At 50.5% G+C, this 21,660-nt stretch overlaps 1 protein-coding gene across 2 annotated transcripts; it reads right to left on the reverse strand.

Moving 5' to 3' along the window:
- Positions 1-724: 724 nt before the first annotated feature.
- Positions 725-21,041, reverse strand: LOC130486587 (glycine receptor subunit alpha-4). 2 transcript variants are annotated; one of them, XM_056859898.1, is made up of 10 exons: positions 20,811-21,041; positions 11,424-11,557; positions 11,068-11,135; positions 9,471-9,694; positions 9,240-9,322; positions 8,544-8,684; positions 8,023-8,237; positions 5,451-5,600; positions 2,255-2,365; positions 725-1,115 (listed from the first exon to the last, which is right to left on the reverse strand). In XM_056859898.1, exons 1-10 carry the CDS (start codon positions 20,849-20,851, stop codon positions 822-824), a joined length of 1,461 nt encoding a protein of 486 aa, XP_056715876.1. In that variant the 5' UTR covers positions 20,852-21,041; the 3' UTR covers positions 725-821. The 2 variants fall into 2 exon arrangements, with proteins under 2 accessions (XP_056715876.1, XP_056715877.1); XM_056859899.1 differs by lacking the exon at positions 2,255-2,365.
- Between the last annotated feature and the right edge of the window lie 619 nt (positions 21,042-21,660).

Genomic DNA, 21,660 nt, shown 5'->3' on the forward strand with positions numbered 1-21,660 from the left:
TGCCCATCAAGCATTACTGAAATAAATATATACACACACAAATGGGATGAAGAGTTCCAATTTTTGTAGGGACCTCTTACCCCAATGCTGTCTGGCTTGGTTAGAGACCAGCGATATCAGACACAAGCTACCCATTTACTAAAGGGCTTTAATAAATGCTGGAGTGGGAGGAGGTACACCAGTGCAGCTGCCATGGGGCTCTGGTGGTGGGAAGCATCACAGGTAGAGAGGCCTCTGGGGGCACACGTCCATGCTACCAATGCAGAACAGAAGCCCAGTGCCTCCAGCATCATCCGGGGGTCTTGGAAAATGCCCCCTCTTTCTCTGCATCAGTATAAAGTTCTCTAAATTATCATGCGGATTAAATATCGGTGGGTTTGTGGGTGGGAAGGTGGCTTCATTCTTAAATTATAGTCCTGGAAAACGGGGTTAGATTGTTGAGGGCCTGCCCTGTGCTAGCCTCCCAGCTCCTTGTTGGGGCATGAGGAAAGCAACACAGGTCTGGAATAGAAATGCTGGTGCTTCCAGAGGTCCGCTGTCATTGAGTGCCTGGGAAAGGAACTGCAGCACCTTGAGAAACACAGCAACTCTGACTGCCATGCTGGGGTGTTGGAAGATGGACAATGGCCACATTTTGCACCTCTGAATGCCATGCACAGCTTGCCAGGGTTCTCAGATGGCAAGAGAAAGTTCTATGTCCAAGAAAAACAAAAAGGCGGCCTTGGAGAAGCAACCAGCATCCGGCCATTTCATACAGCAATTGCCAGAAGGAATACAGTTAGCCACAGCAATTTAGCTTGGTCTTGAATCCTGCTAAAATCTCAGGGCATGGCTAGGTGGATGTCCTCCGAACGAAGCACTTTGTAGACCACCCAGTAGAAGATGTTGAACACCAAGAAGGTGAAAGGGAAGACAGCCCGGGAGATGGTGTCAATCCGCTTGGCCCTGTCCAAATAGCGCCTTCGGATCACCTCTCCATCTTTCAGGAGCAAGGTTGGAGGTGGCGGACTGTAGATCTTGGGGCTCTCGACGGTTCCTCCGTCCTTCATGTGCAAGCAGTGGCCCAGGCCATACCCCCGGAAGTAGAAGCGGCTTTCACGAACAATCTCCTCTTCCTAAAGAGATGGAAGGAAGGAATCAGTAAGCAGAGCACAGGTGTGGCATCTGGTGAGGCTGCCATTTAAGTCTACTGCTTGCTTTTGTCCAAATACAGCTCAGTATATATGTGCAGTATGGATTGGGTTCCAGGCACTTTTTTGCCTGTAGAGGTGCAAAGCTCATGCTGGTTTTGAGTGCCGTGTTTCTTTTTGCACTTGTCAGGGAATGTGGGGCTGCTCTGGAGATACCAGCAGCCACCACAACAGCACAGGGGGTGTGGGAAGGCAAGAAGGGGAAGGAACCGGTGGCTTGAGGAGTGTACTTGTTGGCTGACTTCAAGTGGCCAAAGGATGTCAACTCCTTTTAGAGGGCCACTCCAGCATGGAGGTCAGAAGAAGAGTTGGTTTTTATATGCCGACTTTCTCTACCACTTAAGGCAGAATCAAACTGGCTTACAATCACCTTCCCGTTCCCTTCCCCTCCCCACAACAGACATCCTGTGAGGTAGGTGGGGCTGAGAGCGTGTGACTAGCCCAAGATCACTCACGTCCTGTGGAGGAGCAGGGAAACAAATCCAGTTCACCAGATTAGCATCCGCCGCTCATATGGATGAGTGGGGAATCAAATCTGGTTCTCCAGATCAGAGTCCACAGCTCTAAACCACCACTCTTAACCACTACACCATGCTGGCTGTCAGTGAGGCAGGGGAGGGGTTGCTTTTAATGCTTGTGACCGTTTGAAGCTAATGCAAGTCAGGGCATCAATCCTAGCAGGAAAGGGGGCAGAGCATGGATTAGAAATCAGAAGCGCTGGTTGCTTGCCTATCGTGCCTGGTGCAGCACACTGATACTCAAATGCTTTCATACTCCTACATAAACCTATGCCTGGCCAATAAAAGACACCACTTTGGCTGCCTATTTCTGCATCTTAGTCCTAGTTCGCTCCATTCTAGTTTCTCTTCCTCCCTCTGTCCTTTGACTGTTAAGGGCGGTTTGATGAACCCCAGCTCCCACCCCCATCTGTGCATTTATGGGCTTGCAGGCAAAAGGGAGAGGTGGGGGAGGGTAAGGAGTGAGGTTTGGGGTAGGGTAGGTGTATATTAAGAGCTGGGGGGGTGAGCTGTTGGGGGAAAGGAGGTGGGTTTGGTTTTTTTTACCCTGGAGTCGGTGCTGCTGAATAGAGAGAGGGTCTCGGACGTGGACTCGCTGCTGGGCAGGCGATCCAGCTCCTGCAGGGACTCCAGGCTGGGCGTCTGGCTGGTCAGACCCTTTTAAATCCAGCAGTGAGTGCAAACAGAAACAGGACAGTGGGTGACTCAGGGCTCTGCCTGCACAGATGCGCTTGGGGCTGGTTCACACATACACACAACATCACTCGCTGAGAGGTCTGCACAACTTCTGACCAGCCAGAGGCTTAGCGGCTCCCTTGTTTTGTTTTTGCAGTCCCAAGCCGACAGCAAAACTGGGGAGCTTCTCGAGCTCCTGATGGGCCGCTCTCTGTGTCTGGTGGTTGGGAAGCTCAGAAGTTGTGCTGACGTGCTCAGTGACTTCCCACTTGATGCTTCTGCGGAAGGGTTTGTGGTGATGATGCCCAGTGAGTGGTGTTGAGATGGTGATGAAAGCCAGTACGGTGTAGTGCAAGGGTGTCAAACATAAGGCCCGAGGGCTGGATTTGGCCCCTTGAGAGCTCTTATCCAGCCCGTAAGCCAGCCAAGGTAGCCATCCCCCGCCCCACTCTAGATCTGGCCTGACGAGGCATCAGCCCGGCCCAACCAAGTGACATTTATGTCATATCCAGCCCTGGTAATAATTGAGTTCGACACCCCTGGTGTAGTGGTTAGAGTGTCAGACTAGAATCTGGGGAGACCCAGGTTCAAATCTCCACTCAGCTATGGATATTTGCTGGGTGACCCTGGGCCAGTCTCTCTCTCTCAGCTTAACCTGCCTCATGGGGTTGTTGTTGGAAAATTAATATGAAGGAGGGGAGAACAAAGTTGTAAGCTGCTTTATGGTCCATTGGGGAAAACAGTGGGGTATAAATATCTAAATACATAAATAAATGCTGACTGTTTATAACAGATGTTCGTGTTTGTGTGAATCAGTTCCAACAGAGTAGGGAGACTTACAGATGAGGGTTAATGACAAGGCTGAAGTATTCTGGGATCCTGAAGTGAAGCCAGGCCTGCTGGGGTTGTTTGGGGGCTGGACCTGGCATCTGGCATCCTCAGAGGCTCTGCCTGCTTTCTCTTTTGGAAGCCAAGGTCACAGAAGCCAGTGGGCAACACTTGATGAAATCTCCTGTGCCAAGGAGGAGACAGAGAGCTCAGCAGGATCCCACAGAGCTCCTTGCTCCTGCCTGTCACTTGCGGTATGCAAAGGAAGCACACCTAAATCTGCTGAATCACGTTAATTTCTACAGGTTGCAGAATCCTGCCTTTCTCAGCATAGGATTTAATTTGGAATTTTGGACAATGCAGAAGCCACCAGGTGGTTCCAGAAGGAAATCACCAGGCACAAGGGTGAGGAAGGAACAGCAATGAGTGGGGGAAAGGGGCAGAGGTGGGGAGAAGGAAGGAAGTAGCACAGTCTCCCTGACCCACTGCTGGGATGTGGCCATTGCTTACTCTCTGGAGTTCAAGCTTGCCTGGATGGAAGCCTCATTGTGTCCAGCCTCTTTTCCTTTGATCCTAGGTATGTGGGGTCTGAGAAAGTGAGAGAAAGCCATCCTGCGCATGCTCAGAGGCGCTCTTTGTTATTAACTGCTTCACACATACCTAGCCTGCTCCTGGCACAGGTTATTTCTCTGGCCACTCCCAGGGAAGTTGCTTCTCCTGACCAGCTCCTGCTGCCCTGTTTTGCAGTAGAAGCCAACTATTGGCTCACCAGATCAGATGACGAGGTGTTGGGCGGCCAGGCACTGCAAGGCCTTTGGGCTCTTATATCTTAGAGCCCTGGGGCTTCTCTGTCACGGGTCTCTACAGAAGGGAAGCTGCTTGGTCTATGAGGCACTCTGCAGCTGAGGGGCTTCTGGTGGCTTGTTCCTTCTTGCCCACTGACCACCAGCTGGGCAATCCATATCCAAGCTGTCTTGCCCTATGTCAGGTGAATGTTGTTTACTTTGTGGATGTCCAGCTGGTGGCTCTTGAGGCACCTTTGCCTAGGGCTATGAGCAAGAGGCTGCTTTCCTGCCTTTTAATGTTGCGTGTCTTGTTCACTAGAGGGCAGCCAAGCCATCCTGATGAGCCACCGGAGAAGAGCAGCCAAATGGAATTGCACATATGGGCCAGAGGGTGGCCTTTCCCAGAATGCTTGTCCAGTTGCCAGTCACCTCCTTCCCCTTGCCCCTTTCTACCCAGGTGACTGGGGAGGTGCCCCCTTATGATTCTGTGAATGGCACTGCTGGAGTTCACTTTTGGTCATCCCCCATCTGCAACGGATTTGACAGAGGCTAGGACAGGCCACGAGGGCCCTCTTTCCGGCAGGTTACTTGCCTTACTGGTGTGCACCATGGGTGCGGTCAAGCATTTGCTAGCAGTTATTTTCATCAGATTACAATTTCCATCTAGTAACCCCCTTCCAATATGGGACCTTCAGTCAGGGCTGAATGAACACATGCTGAGACTCTAAGCTATGTCAAGTTTAAGAGGCCAAAAATGGTAATGTAGTGGGGGGGTATTTAGAGGCCCCTCATAATCTGAGGCCTTACGGATTACCTTACTTAGCCTCTGCATAAATCCAGTGTGCCTTCAGCTGTCTAGGAGCAGATCCAGTGAATGCCACCCTCTGCAGATAGCCCCAGACCAGACCGAACATACTATCTAGATTTGAGAACATTGGTGTATTCCGTCCTCCCTCGCTTTGGGGGCTAAGCCAAGAAATCGTGTTTATGCCTATTGTTAGAAATCCCTATGTGGAATTGCTTGTCTACACTGAAAACCAGTTTGCATGACAGAGATGCAGGGGAAGTGAAAGCCCTTATGAAAAAACACCAGCAGGCACGATGGAAGGCATTTGAAATGGATGGAGGAAACTCATGTAAAAATAGCTCTTTGCCATCTCCATGAAAGGATTAACAGCTTGCCTATGCCTGGGAAACCCAGTGAGCAAAGTGCTGATCCAGGAGGCACAACCAGTGCCACGTTCCTTACATTAGAAGAATGCTAATGGCCCAGCCTCCCTGTATGTTGGAGGGGGCTCAGCTATTGCACCAGGGAAATGGCAGCCTCTCACCAATGGCCATTCACTCTGATGGAGAAGACTGCTGGGGCAATGGCCAGCATGTCAATCCCACCCCACAAGAAGCCAGCCCAGAGGAAGGAGGGGTGTTGATCCCAAAGCCCCAGTCCCACTCACCATCCTCTGCCGCCGCTGCCTTCGACGCAGGCGCACTAACTCCTTGTGTTGACGGGAGACAAAGTTGACTGCTGCATACTCCAGCAAGGCGGCAAAGACAAAGAGCAGGCAGACAGCCATCCAGATGTCAATTGCCTTGACGTAGGAGACCTGAAAGAGGGAGGCAGTGTGCAGAGGTCAGCAGGAGGGAGCCACAGAGGGCTGCAGCTCCAGATACCCCCCTGTGCCCCATCCCCCACTCCCTGCACCCAGGCCACAACCTCGGGGGCCTTCTCAACAGCTCACAGACAACAAGTTTTCCCTCGTGGACTCCTATAGGCCAACCCTAAGGCTTCTAGCACTATCCCACTTTGGATGAGAACCAGCAAGTCACCCTTGGCAGCATTCCTTGAGATGACATGCACTGATCTTTGTGCTGGCCTTGTGGGCAGACAAGTGGTGGCAATTCCTTTCCTGGTACCTGTGATGCTCAGCTAAATGCACAAGAGGAACTTTGGCTCCTGCCTGCCTCTCTGCACCACAGGAAGAAGGTGGGACAATTTGAAAATGAAGCAGGCCAGTGTAACTGGGGGCCAATGGGAGTAGGACGGAGATGTGCTCCTGACAACAGAGGACTGCCCATGAAAGGGGTCTCAGCCAAGGATGTTGGCACATACCCCTTCCCCCAGGCTGCCTCCTGATATGCATTCTTGGAACTGGGCAAGGAAGCTAAGATTGGGTAAGAGAAGGCAGGCAGCCTCAGGGGAAGGGGACATCAGAACATGACTAATGCCACTCCCTTTTTTCTGCCGTAGGTTTCTGCTCAACAAAGCCATCTGCAAAGTGCACTGTCTGGGTAGCAGCAATATTTTTCTTTGGGAACTATAAATACCCCTCTAAGCAAATGGGCTGCAGATATCAGCAAGATGGAGCTTGGCAGACGAGGGGGATCCTCCCTGGCAGGGGGAAGGCGGAATATTGAGCTTCTGCTTGGGCTGAGGCTGCTGGCAGCTCTGTGGCGCTGTCCAAGCTGAGCTCCTGAATGGATTCCGCAAGGGTAACAAATATATATATTAAAAAAACCCACTATTTACACTCTGAGAACTTGATCAAGGGTGAATTAGAATTCAGTTACCTTATCATCCCCTCTCTTACTTGAGGTCGTTGTTGTAGGTTTAATTTATTCCCACCCACCCCCTTAAAATTAAAGTGTAACAAGGTTTTATTTTCTTTCTTGCTGTCAAGTTGCAGCTGACTTTTGGCAACCTCTAGTGTTTTCAAGGCAAGAAACGTTTAGAGGTGGTTTGCCATTGCCTGCCTCTGCCTAGCAACCTTGGACTTCTTTGGTGGTCTCTCATCCAAATATTGACCAGGGCTGACCCTGCTTAGCTTCCAAGATTTGACAAGGATAACAGAATATGGCAAGCTAAATGTGAAGTTTTGCAAATATAATGCACATATGTTACAGAAAAAGCCAGGAAGTTTGTGAATGTTGACATTTACTGGTCATTGTAATGTTTTTAGGAGACCAGTGGGGAATCTAAGAAAACACAGTCATTTCCCAGTAAGTCTCAAGAACCACCAAGTGCCTCTGCCTAGTAATGAAATTTCATTTCCATCATTATTGTTAAATGGCAACATTAAACAAGGCACACTGATAGCTATCCAAAGCCAGCCTTGTGTCACGCTAATTTACCACTAAATCCTGAGAATTTCAACTTCGAGTGAGCCCATGTGATTTCCTTTCCCTGCACCAAGACAATATTTTGTCATCCTATGAAATAAAGACTCATGTACCCTCCCCTTAGTTCTTTTGCTCATGCCTGAGCATACACAGAAGTGTCTGATCATATTTATTTATTTTATTTATTATTCATTCTTCTACACCGCTCTCCCTGACGAAGCTGGGCTCAGAGCGGCTGACAACAAAATACCCTGCATGTAATTCCTTGACACTTTCTCGAGAGGAGGAAGAACTCATTGATGGGGAAGGCACACAAAAACAGGGAGGAACGATGGGATATGTGAAGACCTCCACTAGTGCGAAGTGCCTTCCCACTCTTCTTCTGATCCAAATCCCTATTAAGAACATAAGAAAAGCCATGCTGGATCAGTCCAACGTCCATCAAGTCCAGCAGTCTATTCACACAGTGGCCAACCAGGTGCCTCTAGGAAGCCCACAAACAAGACGACTGCAGCAGCACCATCCTGCCTCCCCCCTCCTGTTATATTGATGTCAACTGAGGGGTAACCTGCTGCGAATATGTGGCAACACGAGTACTGTTTAGGCACCATCTGTAGTTTTTAAGTAGTTTAAGTTTTAAATTGGGATTTTATTCAAATTTAGCTTTTGTGGTTAATTTTATTATTGATGTATTAATGTTTTTGTATGATGTTACTCGCCCTGAGCCAGCTTTGGCTGGAGCAAGTGGGCTATAAATAAAAAATAAAATAAAATAAATACAGGGGGCATGAAAAGCCAGTGGCTTACGTGCAGGAGGTAGCAATGGGAATCAGAGGCACTCCTCCTGCTTGCTGTGTTTCTCTGCCTAAAGTCCATGTTTTCCCCTTTCCCCTGCCCACAAGCACTGACCTTTGGCAGAGATGCCCGAGAACCTGCGCTCTGGGTAGTCATTGTTAGCACTGTGGTAATGCCGAGTCCCACGCGAGCTGGCGCAGCATCCATGTTAATCCAAAAGGAGACCCAGGAGAGAATGACAATCAGCAGGCTGGGGATGTACATCTGGATCAGGTAGTAGCCCATCTGTCTTTCCAGATGGAACTTTACCTCGATGCAGGTAAACTTCCCTACAAGGAAAAAGAAATGAGGGCAAATTCATAAGCAGAGCAGATGTTGAGGAAACTGGTGCAGGGTCTCATGCTGGTCACAATCACAACATGCTTTTCTCCTTTCTTTTGGAAGTATTCAGATCCCCCACAAAGACCACAGGCAGGGAATGAGGCAAAATTTTTAAAAATCCAGCAGGGATTAGGCTGATCACCCAACATCTTGCCACACACCCCGGGGCATGCTGGTAGGTGTCTGGGAGGCAGGGCTACTTGTGTGTGCTGGAGTGGTGGAGGGGCCTCAACCCACCGATGGAGGTTTGTTACCTGTGTTGTAAGATTTTGTGCAGTAGCCCAGGTCTTTCTCGTCCCGTAGAATAAACTGAGGGAGCGTCAAGCCCTCGGCCACCTGGACAGCTTCCTGCTCCTTCACCCACTCAAATATCAAGTCGTTCATGGTGTAGCCAACTGCAAGAAGGGCAGTGCAAATGAGAAAGGGAGGGGCCTTGCAGAATGGACCATCCCAGTGATCCATGTAGAGGTCACCTGCTGCCTTCTCTCTGACAAGCTTCCCTTTCATTCCCTGAACTGAACCACCACATGTGGTTTACTTCCCTCTTTGCTCAACCACAGCCACTTTCCCCCTTATCCTGCCTCCTAGCATCTCCTTTATCTTTCTCCTGCCCTCTTGCCCTTCCCCTCTCCTCTCTTCCACCACTCCAGAATTTGCTGTCCCAAAAAGCACCATGGTAGCATCTCAATATACCCAACCCTCCTCCACCTCCATCACTCTCCACTGAACCTCTTCCTCTCCCACTCCTGAATAAACATCCTGGACTCACCTTGATGTTCTTCCACTGCCATCGTATGCCCTACAGTTGTTCCCCATCATTGCTCAAAATCTCAGTGGCTTCCACCACTTTTTGCATGCCAAATGTTGGTTGTTACCCCTCTTAAGCAGAGACCACACATCTTCTGCAGAGTGCCTGAAACTCTATATGTATGGTTAACAGTAGAACTCACAGCTCTCCAGTTGCATTGTGCACGTCTGGATGTCCATAGGGAAATTCTTGAGATCCATGGGACAGGAGAGGATTAGTGTCAGCCTGGGGGGGGGGGGATAAAGGAAAAGGGGAGGACTGTGAGTGTCCCGTATGAATGCCTGTTTTGCTTTCAAGCAGCAATGCCAGCGAGGAACACGAAGAAAAGGCAGCTTCCAAGCATAAGGCAGAAGAGAGATTTTGCTTGTCCCACCTGATGCTGTAGAGCACATTCCCATTCTTGAAGATGCGCAGAAGTTTGTTGTCAGTGGTGACCTCATGGAAGTTGGCTCCCTTCTCATTGGCAAAGAACAAATCTGGCTTCCAGATGGAGTCAAGCATGGAGGGATCAAGGTCCAACGAATCATCAGGGTACTCCCGGTAAGACAGGCGTGGGTCATTCCACTGCTGCCGTAGGAAGACGTTGACGCGGTAGTCCTAGGAGCCCAGAGTCATGGTCACATAAGTAGGTGGGGGCAACACCTCACCACACACACACACACATGAACAGCTTGCCTAGTGGCTTCTGTAGCTGGCCCAGAGTGAGCTGCATATCCTTTCTATGAGAGAGAAGTAGGAATTCAAAGAACTGGGGAGAATTCTGGCCAGTACATTGGGCCTTAGTCTGACTGCTCAACAAGTAGGGATGGAAATTTCCTTAACCTAGCGCTATACTACACAGGAATGCTACCAGACTTGGCAGGAAAAGCCCAGCTTCCTAGAAAGCATGAAAATGTAAGGCTGTAGGCAACTGACAAGTGGTTTAGCAGAGCATTATGGTTAGTAAGAATTTACAGGTCACAAGCAAACAATCCTGTCTAAGAACAAGCTCCTCATCCATTTAGCCTTCCATATTTACAGGTTTTTAAAATCTTCTCTTAACAATAGCTAGCCGTCTCACTAGACAAGGGTGCACATTCTTGGCTAATTATCTTAAAACTTCATACAAGGTTACCTACACTTTAATATCTTCATAAAATATATAAAAACTGTTAGTTTATTCTTGCTACTTTTTATTGTAATGAAATATGTTTAAAAATAGATTACAAGGTTCTCATATGTATGAACATCTGTTGGCCGTCAACCTATTAGTTAAAATGGATACTAGTCATGCTGCATACCTATTCTCTCTAGTATCAGAGGAGCATGCCTATTATCTTAGGTGCTGTGGAACACAGGCAGGATGGTGCTGCTGCAGTCATCTTGTTTGTGGTTTCCTAGAGGTACCTGGTTGGCCACTGGATGAACAGACTGCTGGACTTGATGGGCCTTGGTCTGATCCAGCAGGGCCTTTCTTATGTTCTTAATACACCTCATCTTTGCACTATATATCTTCATATTGTTGAGATGTGCCTCTTGCCAGGAATTAAATGATCTCATATAGGAAAGCTAACTAGAAGACTTTTTTGCCATGGAGTCACAGTTGATTTATGGCAACCCCATAGGGTTTTGAAGACAAGAGACATTCAAAGCTGGTTTACCATTGCCTGTCTAGGGCTTCTTAATATATCTGAATCAGGCCTGACCAGAGTAACCCAGAACATGATGTTCAGGCACAAAGGCTGTTGCCCCATCCTCTGGTGCCTTCTTCAAACAAGACTTCTTCCTCTCAGTAGCTCCCTCGCCTTTCTCCACACCCCTTTGCTCCCTGTTTGAGATCTGCTCCAGTGGACAGCTACTATCAGAACTGGGTTAGAATCGGAGAAATCCATTCACATCGCTTTGCCCAGACTCTCCCTCTGGAATCTGTGGGGAGCAGACAGAAGACACTGCAGTGTTAAGCAGGAGAGAAGAAGCAAGAGACACCTTACCATAGTGGTTTCTGTGACTGAACCAAAACTGTTGATGAAGATGTTGCATGTCACATTGACGGGCGGGCCTGTAAGCCAGTGAAAATACACGTGTGAGTGGACTTGTGACATTGTGTGAACAAGATGGGTGGAGGAGACACTTCAGGGGCTTGGGCACCACTCTGCTTTCCTTCTAGCTCTTTTGCCTCCAACCCCCCTTCCCCCAGGAAGAGCTTGTACTCTACTGGTGGCTGGTTGGGGAAGGGGGCACTGGGTCACGAGCACCCCTAGTGGGTTTCAGAACTTCCATTCAAGACATTAGGTAAGAATCTGCATTCTAGGATTCTGGATCAGGTAGCCATGCTGGAAGAATTTACCTTTGAAATTAGGTCTGATCCGAGCATCATATCCTGATGTTCGGCCCATAAGTTTATCCAGGAAATCAGAGGGAGACATTGGCTGAGGGAGGCTCCGTGGGGCAGACTTGATTTCTCCTTTTCCTGATCCCAGCCTGAGGAGTGAAAAGAGAGGAGACATTAGCTCCTCCCCCAAAACGCACTTCCATTAACGTGTCACTGCCAGGTTGGGGCTGACCTTCCGCAGGATTTGAAAATGACCCCCCAGCATTCATGGAGTGGTATCCCTTGCGCATGCAAGCAAGGATTTTGTTGCCACCTAGAAGGGCCACTGTTAAACAGTGCTGGCTTTGTTTTGTACCCTGGTGGAATTATAAAATATTATAAGGGACTGTCTGAAATCCCATTTTCTCTCCACCAGTGCAATAGAGGCCCATTTATACCAGGACACAGAATGATCAGTCTTCTTGGGAGTTCAGCCCCAGGCAGTGGGCACCAGAGAATAAGGACTTGCAGAGCAATTGAGAGAAATGGAGGGGGTACTTTATTTATTTATTAAGATTTTCCAGCCCAGCAGGTCTCATGAGATCAAGACTGGCAACTTTATTATACAACCCCAGGGGGGGGGTCTTTTCTGGAGCTGAAGACTGGTAATTGTCAAAGGAAGAAGGGCACACCATGGACCAACCTTCATAATCACACTGACAAGCCTTGTAGAACTACCACTTCCCCATAGGCAGCAAAGAGCAAGTAAACCAGCTTTCCCACTGCTCTGTGGCAACTAGGGTTGCCAACCTCCAGGTACTAAAGCAAAATAAAGCAAAACCCGGTGCTGTAATGAGAATAGCTCAACCAAATCAACAGCACGCACAATGTTTTAAGCAAACACAAAGTGTATTTACAGAATGACAAAAAAGAAACTACCTAACTAGCTATCTAATAACATGCACTATAAAACAAACACACAATGGTACTGAACAGAAATATTTACAACTATTGGTTCTCGTAGGTTATCCGGGCTGTGTAACCGTGGTCTTGGTATTTTCTTTCCTGACGTTTCGCCAGCAGCTGTGGCCGGCATCTTCAGAGGAGTAACACTGAAGGACAGCTGCTGGCGAAACGTCAGGAAAGAAAATACCAAGACCACGGTTACACAGCCTGGATAACCTACGAGAACCAATGAACTCTGACCATGAAAGCCTTCAACAATATTTACAACTATATACAACGATATACAATGAGCAAATGAACTTAGTTCATTTGCTCGTTGTTTATAGTTGTAAATATTTCTGTTCAGTACCATTGTGTGTTTGTTCATATAGTGCATGTTATTAGATAGCTAGTTAGGTAGTTCCTTTTTTCTTGTCATTCTGTAAATACACATTGTGTTTGCTTAAAACATTGTGTGTGCTGTTGATTTGGTTGAGCTAACCTCCAGGTACTAGCTGGAGATCTCCCGCTATTCCAACTGATCTCCAGCTGACTGAGATCAGTTCACCTGGAGAAAATGGCCACCCTGGCAATCAGACTCTATGGCATTGAAGTCCCTCCCCTCTCCAAACCACACCCTCCTCAGGCCCAAAAACCTCCAGGTCTTTCCCAACCTGGAGCTGGCAACCCTAGTGGCCACCTCCAGGTAGTATGTGATCTTGTGCATAGTCAGAATGGGTCACAGGGCAGACAGAAGATTCCTAATGGATATTTCTGGAAGAGGGGCTGCATTCTCCAGGGCTGGGAGTTTTTGGGATGGGTTAACAGAAGAAAGCTGCCCTTGGGGACCAGGCTGTGGCCGTCAGTGCTGGGATCTCATGGCCCTTTCTTACACGCCCAGGGTAATGCCAATCTCCACTTTGGGATCAAGAAGGAATTTTCCTCCACGCCAGATTGGCCAGGGATCCTAGAGGTGTTATGCCTTCCTCCGGGCATAGAGCAGAGGCACTGGGGGAATGGGGGGGGGGAGGTATGAATTTCCTGCATTGTGCAGGGGTTTGGACTAGATGACTCTTGAGGTCCCTTCCAGCTCTATGTTTCGATGTTTCCTGGAGCACTGAGTCAGGAGACGGCTGAAAGGGCTGCTGGGCTTCAGGGCAAACGGACTGCTAAACATGCCCATTTTTTTTTACTTCTCTGCTAGTTTGGGCCTGGTTTTTGTTCTTGCCTTCCAGGGCCTGCTCTTGCACTTCAGAGCACGCAGCTTTGAGGGCCCCGGGCACAAGATGTGCTTCCTGGCAGCTCTGCTTGGAATTAAGGCTGTCAACCTCTTCAGCCAGGGAGCTTCAATCAAGTAACCAATCAATAGACAGATAGAAGAAATCAGTTCTACAGAAAGCAAACTGGAATTGCCTGCCTTCTTCTTCCTCCCCCAGGCCAGGCCTCCTGGCCTTTGGAAAGCTGCCATCTCAGGAGCAGCTCTTTCCATACCTCAAGGGCATTAGCTCTTGCTACAGAACATCAACACTCCAGGGGACTTCCTCCTCTCTTCCCCATCCTCTTCCTCCAGCTAGAGAGCACTGCAGGAGTCTCTCTGCAGCCTTGATTTTTAAAATCTGTTTGTGCTGAGTCTTGGTTTGAGGTCCCCGATGTGGCTTGCATGGAAAAGACACTTTTTGAGCAGCATTTAAAAGGGGCAAAGAGTTGCCCTCCTTCTCCCACCCATCTCTTCTCAGTCGAAGCAAATAGCTGATGGAGATTTTTCCAGCTGCACTGGGCCAGCATCTACTGCTATTTCAATTCACCACCATCCCGTACCACGGGTCTGCTAGCTCCGAGGAGCAGCTGAGCCTGTCTCCCCCAAAGCTAACCTGCCTCCCCATCTTCTGTAAAGCAATCTCCGTGTTGGAGGTGGACTGCTCCATCTCCAGAGCAGCAAAGGGACAACTCCTTTGCCGCAAATCTCCCAAGGCTCTTGTCAATTCGAATAAAAACAAGCTTTGCGCGAGCTGCACACAGCCGAACCCTGCTGCCGAGGACTTCGCTCCACCTCCTGCTCCAACGAAGGGGTGTAAAATCCTGAGAGTCCAAATAATCTTTGCAAGCAGGGCAAAGGACATTGCAAGGCCACAGGCCTTCTGAAAGTTCAGCAAGCCAAACTCGGAGAGGCCAGCTGCACTGAAATTCATCTCATGGCTTAAAAACCTCCTCCAATGATATGGGGAGGAGGGAGGGGGGAGAACAGGGAGGTCCCCTGGAGTGTTTGTTCTGGGGCAAAGGCCTCTCTCTCTCTCTCTCCCCCCCCCCATTGAAGATCTGGTATAATTTACAAGTCTTTCTTCAGCCTGGGAGTAACAGTATGTAAGCTGTCTACATGTGTTTGCTTCAAAGAGATTGGTGTAGAGAGGCAGGTTCTAAATACTGTAAATAAATAAAGAATATATTCTGTAAATGCAAGAAACATAGCATCTGAAGTGGTTGTCCTGTGGTATGTATTAAAATAGTTACACGGCGCTTTTCTCTGCCAAGGCAAATCCCTCCATTTTATACTCACAACAGTCCTGTGAGGTAGGCTCAGCTGAGATCATGATTGGCCCAAGGTTACCCAGTGAGCTTTCATGGCAGTGGGGAGTTGAACCTGGGTTCCCCAGTTCCTAGTTCAACACTCTAACCACTACCCTGCTCTTTGCTTCTTAGATGACACAAAAACTGGCAATAGAATACTGACATTTAAGTTCAAAGGGCACCCCAAAAACCCCTACGGAGCAATTGCCACCTCAAAAACGTTTATGGCCCTGAGTCAGACTGGAAGACCTTTGTAGGCCAGCCTGGACCTTTTGAGTGTGGCTGAAAAGCATTTTGTGTCATGCATTTGCTTCCTGCTCCCGGAACAGCTTCAGACGGAGTTTGACACAATTCTGAGTCCCATGGGGCTGCGAACAAGGCAGCCTCCTCAAAAAGCAGGCTGACAAAAGAGTGACTAGCAGCACATCCCAGCTCCCAGGGGCTCAACCCTGGAGAGAAGAGAGGATGCCAGGCTCTCCCCCTCCAAGAAAAGAAGCCAAGACGAGTCTCCGCTGTTGCTAACACATGCAGCAACACTGCTTCTGCAGCTGGAAGTTCACCGGACTGCTGCCCTGAACAGGAGGGACTGTGAGAGGAAGGCACGTTCTGGGGAGGGCAGGATGCGTAGCCAGGACAATGGGTTGGGGCACGGCTGCGTCACTGGGCTTGCAGCACTAGGGTTGCCAACCTCCAGGTACTAGCTGGAGATCTCCTGCTATTACAACTGATCTCCATCCGATAGAGATCAGTTCCCCTGGAGAAAATGGCCACTTTGGCCATTGGACTCTATGGCATTGAAGTTACTCCCCTCCCCAAACCCTGCCCTCCTCAGGCTCCACCCCCAAAACCTCCCACCAGTGGCAAAGAGGGACCTGGCAACCCTATTGCAGTACAGAACCTGGTGCCTCTCTCAGATTGTTGAGGCTCCCCTCTGGGAAGGAACTTTATTTTTGGGCCCTGTTTTTTGGGTCTCTGTCCCCACATCTGGGATGGGATCAAATGCAAACTTTAATTGATCCTGGGATAGGGAGCACACACTCAAAATGTTGTCTGCACCTGTGTGCGTATGCATGTATTTTAAGGGACATGGATTTGGGCAAGGGATTGTGGAGATCTGAGTGACTGTATGGTGCTGGTTTCCCATAGTTTGAGGAGCTAGCCTCAGGAAAACAGGCAGAGGGCTAAATGCTTCCATGCCTACAGGCAAGCTTAACATCACCCCAAAGTGACCATAGCAGGGAACAGACTAGAAGTCATCTACTAAAAGGAAACACTGAAAATTCCTGAAGGAGCTGTGTGAAGGGGCTGCTTTTGCCTGACAGTTGCAAGCATTCTCCCCTCCTTTCTAGAGGCCCACAAGGCAATCCTGAAAGTGCTGTTGCTACACTCCCCATCCATGGCCTGGCATATCTCCAGAGGCCAACTGAGTCCAAAACTTGGACTCTTGCTCAGATGTTCCTGCTCAAATGTGGGTACATCTGAAAAAATGAACGTAAGATAGGAGCGCTTCTGGGGATCAAGAACCATTTCTTCATTAGTTGCAAGGCACCGGAGGACCATGGGGTACAGCCACACACAAATATGCACACCGTGATAGCTGAAAGTGCCATAAAGTCACAACCAATGTATGGTGACCGGTAGAGTTTTCAAGGCAAGAGATGTTTACAGGTGGTTTGCCATTGTCTGCCTCATGACCCTGGACTTCCTTGGTTGTCTCCCATTGAAATCCTAACCAGGGCCAACCCTGCTTAGCTTCTGATAAGATTAGGCTAGCCTGGGCCATCCAGGTCAGGGCATGCACACCTTAGCCAAAGGCAAAATCATTTGTACAATAATTTGCATTCACTCACACTTTACCTGCATGGGTAATTCTTTTGATTATTATTATTTTTTTTTTTTTGCTGAAATTCCATAAAACTCAATAAAGCATAAAATGTAAGCAGAGCCCTGCTGGATCTGACCAGTGGTCCATCTAGTGCAGCATCTTCTTGCACACAATGGCCTTCCAGTTGCCCTGGAGGGCAAACAAACAGGGCATAGAGTAGTTTTGCAGGACCTGCCTGTTCTGCCTCTGCCACTACCACCCTTACACACTGAGAACACACATTGTTCACAACATACACAAGACATGAGCAAGCAAGATGTCTTATGTCAGAGTGACCAGTGTGAAGCAAAGAATGGTTTGATTAAGATTGCAAGATAGAATAAGCAAGTGAGCCCAGCCACGTTCAGTAGGAGATGAGATACTACAGAACATCCAAGCTGGCCTACCTCTACTAGTCAGACAGACTTTGAGTAGAAATACGTTCAGAGCCTTGCTGGATCTGACCATTGATCCATTTAGTCCAGCATTGTTTTGAACACAGTGGTCAACCAGTTGCCCTAGACAGCCAACAAACAGAACATAGAGTCCAAGGCCTTCCCCCTTCAGTTGTGTTCTAGCACTGTTGTTTTGAGATTAACTGCTTCATGGACCTGTCCTCCATGAATCTGCCAAATTCCCCTTTTAAAGCCATCTACGCTCATGGCCAAACCCATCTGCTGAGTTTTAGTTTTCTCACTTCTTCATCCCCAGCTGTGCCCATCTCCCAAGGGAAAGAACCCTCCCCATTCTTTTGTCCCCTGCACCCCCACATTCCCTCTTGTTATGCACTGCAGCTACATCAAATCTTCCTTCCCTTTGTGTCCCCAGAGTACAGGCTGCGTTCCTTTGCAAGCAGCCCTGAGGGCGGGGGGAGGGAGGGAAGCTTTCATAAGCCTCTCAGCATGGAAGGAATGAATGCTCCATCAGCTCCTTCCAGTCTCCCAGGGTGGCGGCAGCATTAGCAGTTGCCGGGATTGTGAGTTCTGGCCTTGCGATGACCTGGGCGAAGGTGGGATTAGAGAATACATGCAAGCAGGGGGCCCTTAGCAGATTCTCAATCTGGAAGTACTGCATGTTGGAGTTGGATTGTCTAGTGGCACACTGTTGAAGCCATGGTCAAATATTTTGTAATCCAGTTTGAAAAAGACCTAAGAATAATTAAGTTGGGCCCTGGCCAACCTAGCAGGGACCAAAAGCTAATCCTGACCACAATGCATGCTGCAAGGATCTTTCACCAAAGAGATAGTGCTCACAAAGCACATTGGTTTAGAAGATTCATGCAAGCCAGCCAAGAGCTAGATTACAGAGGAACACAACATAACCTTTTCTCTCACAGTGGGCACAAATCCAGCTCAGAAGTTCACCTTGCCACTAGTTTAGCAACTTCTGATGCCCCAGATGGGGGGAGGCTACACTACCAAGAAAGCCTGTGTGGAGAAACAACCTCCAGTGACCCAAAGCACATTGCACATCAGAAATGCCAAATCTCCTAGGACTCTTTTTCAATGGCAGGTCCAGATGCCACTGAATGCTACGGAATTCACTTCAAATGCACACATTATCTGCAACTTCTCAGGTGGAAAGGTGGCTATAGGACATCAGACATTGATTGGAAAAGGACAATAGAGGCCATCAGCAAGGTTTGTGGAACTAGGAACCCCTGCCAGCCAGCCGAGATGAGCTCAGAAAAGACACCATCACATTGCACACGGGTGCAGCTTCCCAAGGAGATCCCAACTCTGCACATTCTGAGGCCATTTTTCACATTACAACCTCAGTTCCAGGCAAACCTATCCCTGGACCTTGAACTTCCAAGTCGCAACAATGGCCTGAATGAACGATGATCATCAAAACCTCACTGTTCTACTTCCACTGTTCTACTTAATTTCTCTGTTGATCTGGGTGTATATAACTTATTCACATCCTAGAGATGTCTGGGGAGTTCCCTGCACTTTCATGGGCAAGCCAGGAAGCTTGAAGAAAACCTGGCCTTTGTGCAAAGCCTCAGTCTCCTGGTCTTTTCGAAATCCAAAGGGCCACCAGAGAATATCTAGCCCTCTGCAACCTCCAGAGGCAACAGAAACATTCTGGGGCTCATAAAGTGTGATGTTCAGGAACCCTTGAGGGTTGAACTCAATGCATTATTCTCCCACACAGAAGAGCTTCAAAGATAGAATACAAAGGGGAATTGGCTGAATTAACATTCATGGAGGAGTTTAAAACTTTCTCTCAGCCAAGTCTTAATGGGGACTTCTTATTTCTTGCTCACTATAGGCGCTAATATTTTGCATCCCACCCCCTTGTGTGTGTGTAAAGTGCCATCAAGTCACAGCCAACTTATGGCGTCCCCTTATGGAGTTTTCAAGGCAAGAGACGACCAGAGGTGGTTTGCCAGTGCCTTCCTCTGTATAGGAACCCTGGACTTCCTTGGTGGTCTCCCATCCAAATACTAACCAGGGCTGACCCTGCTTAGCTTCTGAGATCTGACCAGATCAGGCTAGCCTGGGCCATCCATGTCAGGGCTCCCACCCCCTTAAAGTTGTTCATTACTTCAGTATGCCTCTGTAACTTCCTGTTGTATCTGCTTAATTGACTTCTGTTCTGCACTAAGAACACTCATTCTGAATCCCGTGATTTTGGATTAGATCTCTCTGAATGAGCCTCACTTACTCATGTTGTAAAATCCTCCCCATCACTTTTTGTTGTGTATATAAATAGATGGAAGGATTTATACTGCAAGGCATCTGGTGAAGTGAGTCTGACACCGGAAAGCTCCTGCTGGAGTAAAGGGTGGTTGGCGATTTTTCAGGTGCCACTGGACTCCTGTTTTATTCTGTGGCTGCAGACAAACAGGGCTGCCCATCTGGAATCTTCACCTACCCCCCCCCCTCGCAATTGGTGTCCACCAGGGGCACTACCTGGCACGGGAGTAGGTAAAGGGCACAGGCGGCCATGCTTCCTCTTCACCGTGCTACTGGGAAATCTCTGCTCTTCTACACCCAGGCAACCCCATCCCCAACCATTTTCAGCCCTGGGAATGGGCAATCATCGGCCATCTCTCCACACCTCCTTCAGCCCCACACCCTAACCCTCAACTCAGTTCAGGGCAGCTGACAAGGAACTGGCTAAGGGGGCTTCCTTTCTGAAGTGAGGGAGGGCAGGTGCCCGTGCTGAAGCGCCTGCCCGGCGATCCTGCGGACCCTGGCGCGCCCCTCCCCTCCCCCGCGTGTAAGGTGGTCGCGGCTGCTGGCCAGAGAGGGAGATGCGCGCTCGGACCTGGCCTGGCCGAAAAGAGGCGACGTCCCCACTTCGCCGCGGGAGAAAACGCTCCTCCGGGCGTGGGCTCCTCCGGCGCTTGAGCGGGAGGCGCGCTTGGAGTGAAACAGGAGAGATCAACTCATCCAAACCTGAGCCTCCAGGCAAGGCTCCCCCCCCACACACACCCACTGCCGGGGTTGTCAGAGCAACATGGTGAAGGGGCTCCAGTCTTTTTAGGTACTGCTGAGAACGGGGGCATTTCTCCCGCGAGTGCAGAATCTTGAAGTGAGAAGCTGCAGTAGCTGAAATTCTCCCTATTCTCCCTAAGGCACAGGAGGACCCTTTGGCCTGGGACCAGCCTCCTTCCCCCACCCACCCTGGGCCAGAAGAGGAGCATGCCCGCCAGACCCCTGGAATGCCTTAGTGGAATTCGGACGGTCCCTAAGATCCGGCAGGGGCGGGGCGCTGGAGGAGACTGGAGACCGGGATCTAGCCAGGGGGTGGGGTCCCTTCCGCATTCTCTTTAGCAGACCGGGGGGGGGGTTGGGAGCAGCCCCAGCGGAGAAGCAGTTCGGGGTCGCGGGCAGGGAGGCCAGGGGCCACACGGGAGAGCATTGCGCGCCCGCGGGGCGGGGGAGCGGAGTTCAGGCAGGCTGAGCCCCCGGACCCGTCCGCAGTCCCGGCTTCCGAACGCGCCGACGGATCGCGAGCCTCCGCATGCCTCTGAGCGCGTGCAAAGCGCCCCTGGCCAGGCCCAGCCCCCAGGGCCCCGGGCCCCGCCCTTCACTCACCTGAGCAGGGCGGCGAGGAGGAGCAGGAGCGGCGCTCGCATCCCTCGGCCGCGCGGCGTCCCCCGCCGGCGAGGGAGGCGGGCGGCTGGCGAGAGCGGTGGCGGCGGCGCCCCAGCCCCGGGAGGCGCGCAGGCATGTCCCGCTACTCCGCGGCGCCGCCCGGCAGCAGCAGCGCCGCATGGGGCCGCCCCGACGGCCGAGCGACGGCCCCCAGGTCGCGGCCGCCCGCCCGCCCGCCCGCCCGCTTCCTTCGGCCGCTACCTTCGCGCAAGGCGCTGCCGCCTGCCCGCCTCCCCTCCGGCGCTGCCCGCGTCAAGGACGGCCCCGACGGCGCGGCGCTCGGCTGCCAGGTTGGGGGGCCGGAGCCGCCGTCCCGCTTCCTCCGCCGGCTGGGCGCTGCTCGGGACTCCGCCGGACGGGGAGGGCGAGCGGGTGCGGAGCGGCCACGGCCGGCCTCTCCTCCACCCCCCGGGGCCCGAGAGGAAGGCTTGCGCGACGCCGCCGGTTTCAGCTCTTCTGGAGACCCGGGCGCTGGCGGTGCGGCGCCTCCGAGCAGCGCGCGTTGGGTCTTGGGCGGCGCCCTCAATTGCCGGGCTCTCCTTCCCGGCTCTGGAGCAGGTCGGAGGCGCCCCCGCCCCGCCCGGCTTCGGCCTTTGGGGCCTCGATTCCCACAAAGCGTGAAGGGGCCTGCTCGTCGCCCCACAAGTTCACCCCAGAAATGCCCACAGAAAGCCAAATGCAAATCTTTTGGATTCCAAAAAGGGCAATCGGCCAATCAGAGCCAACAGGGCAGCAGTAGGCAAATAGCTTGCTTACCTTGGAGGCAGAGGGTGGGCTTAACAACAGCCCG

This window comes from Euleptes europaea, chromosome 13 (assembly GCF_029931775.1).
Source record: "Euleptes europaea isolate rEulEur1 chromosome 13, rEulEur1.hap1, whole genome shotgun sequence".
NCBI classification, from domain to species: Eukaryota; Metazoa; Chordata; class Lepidosauria; order Squamata; family Sphaerodactylidae; genus Euleptes; species Euleptes europaea.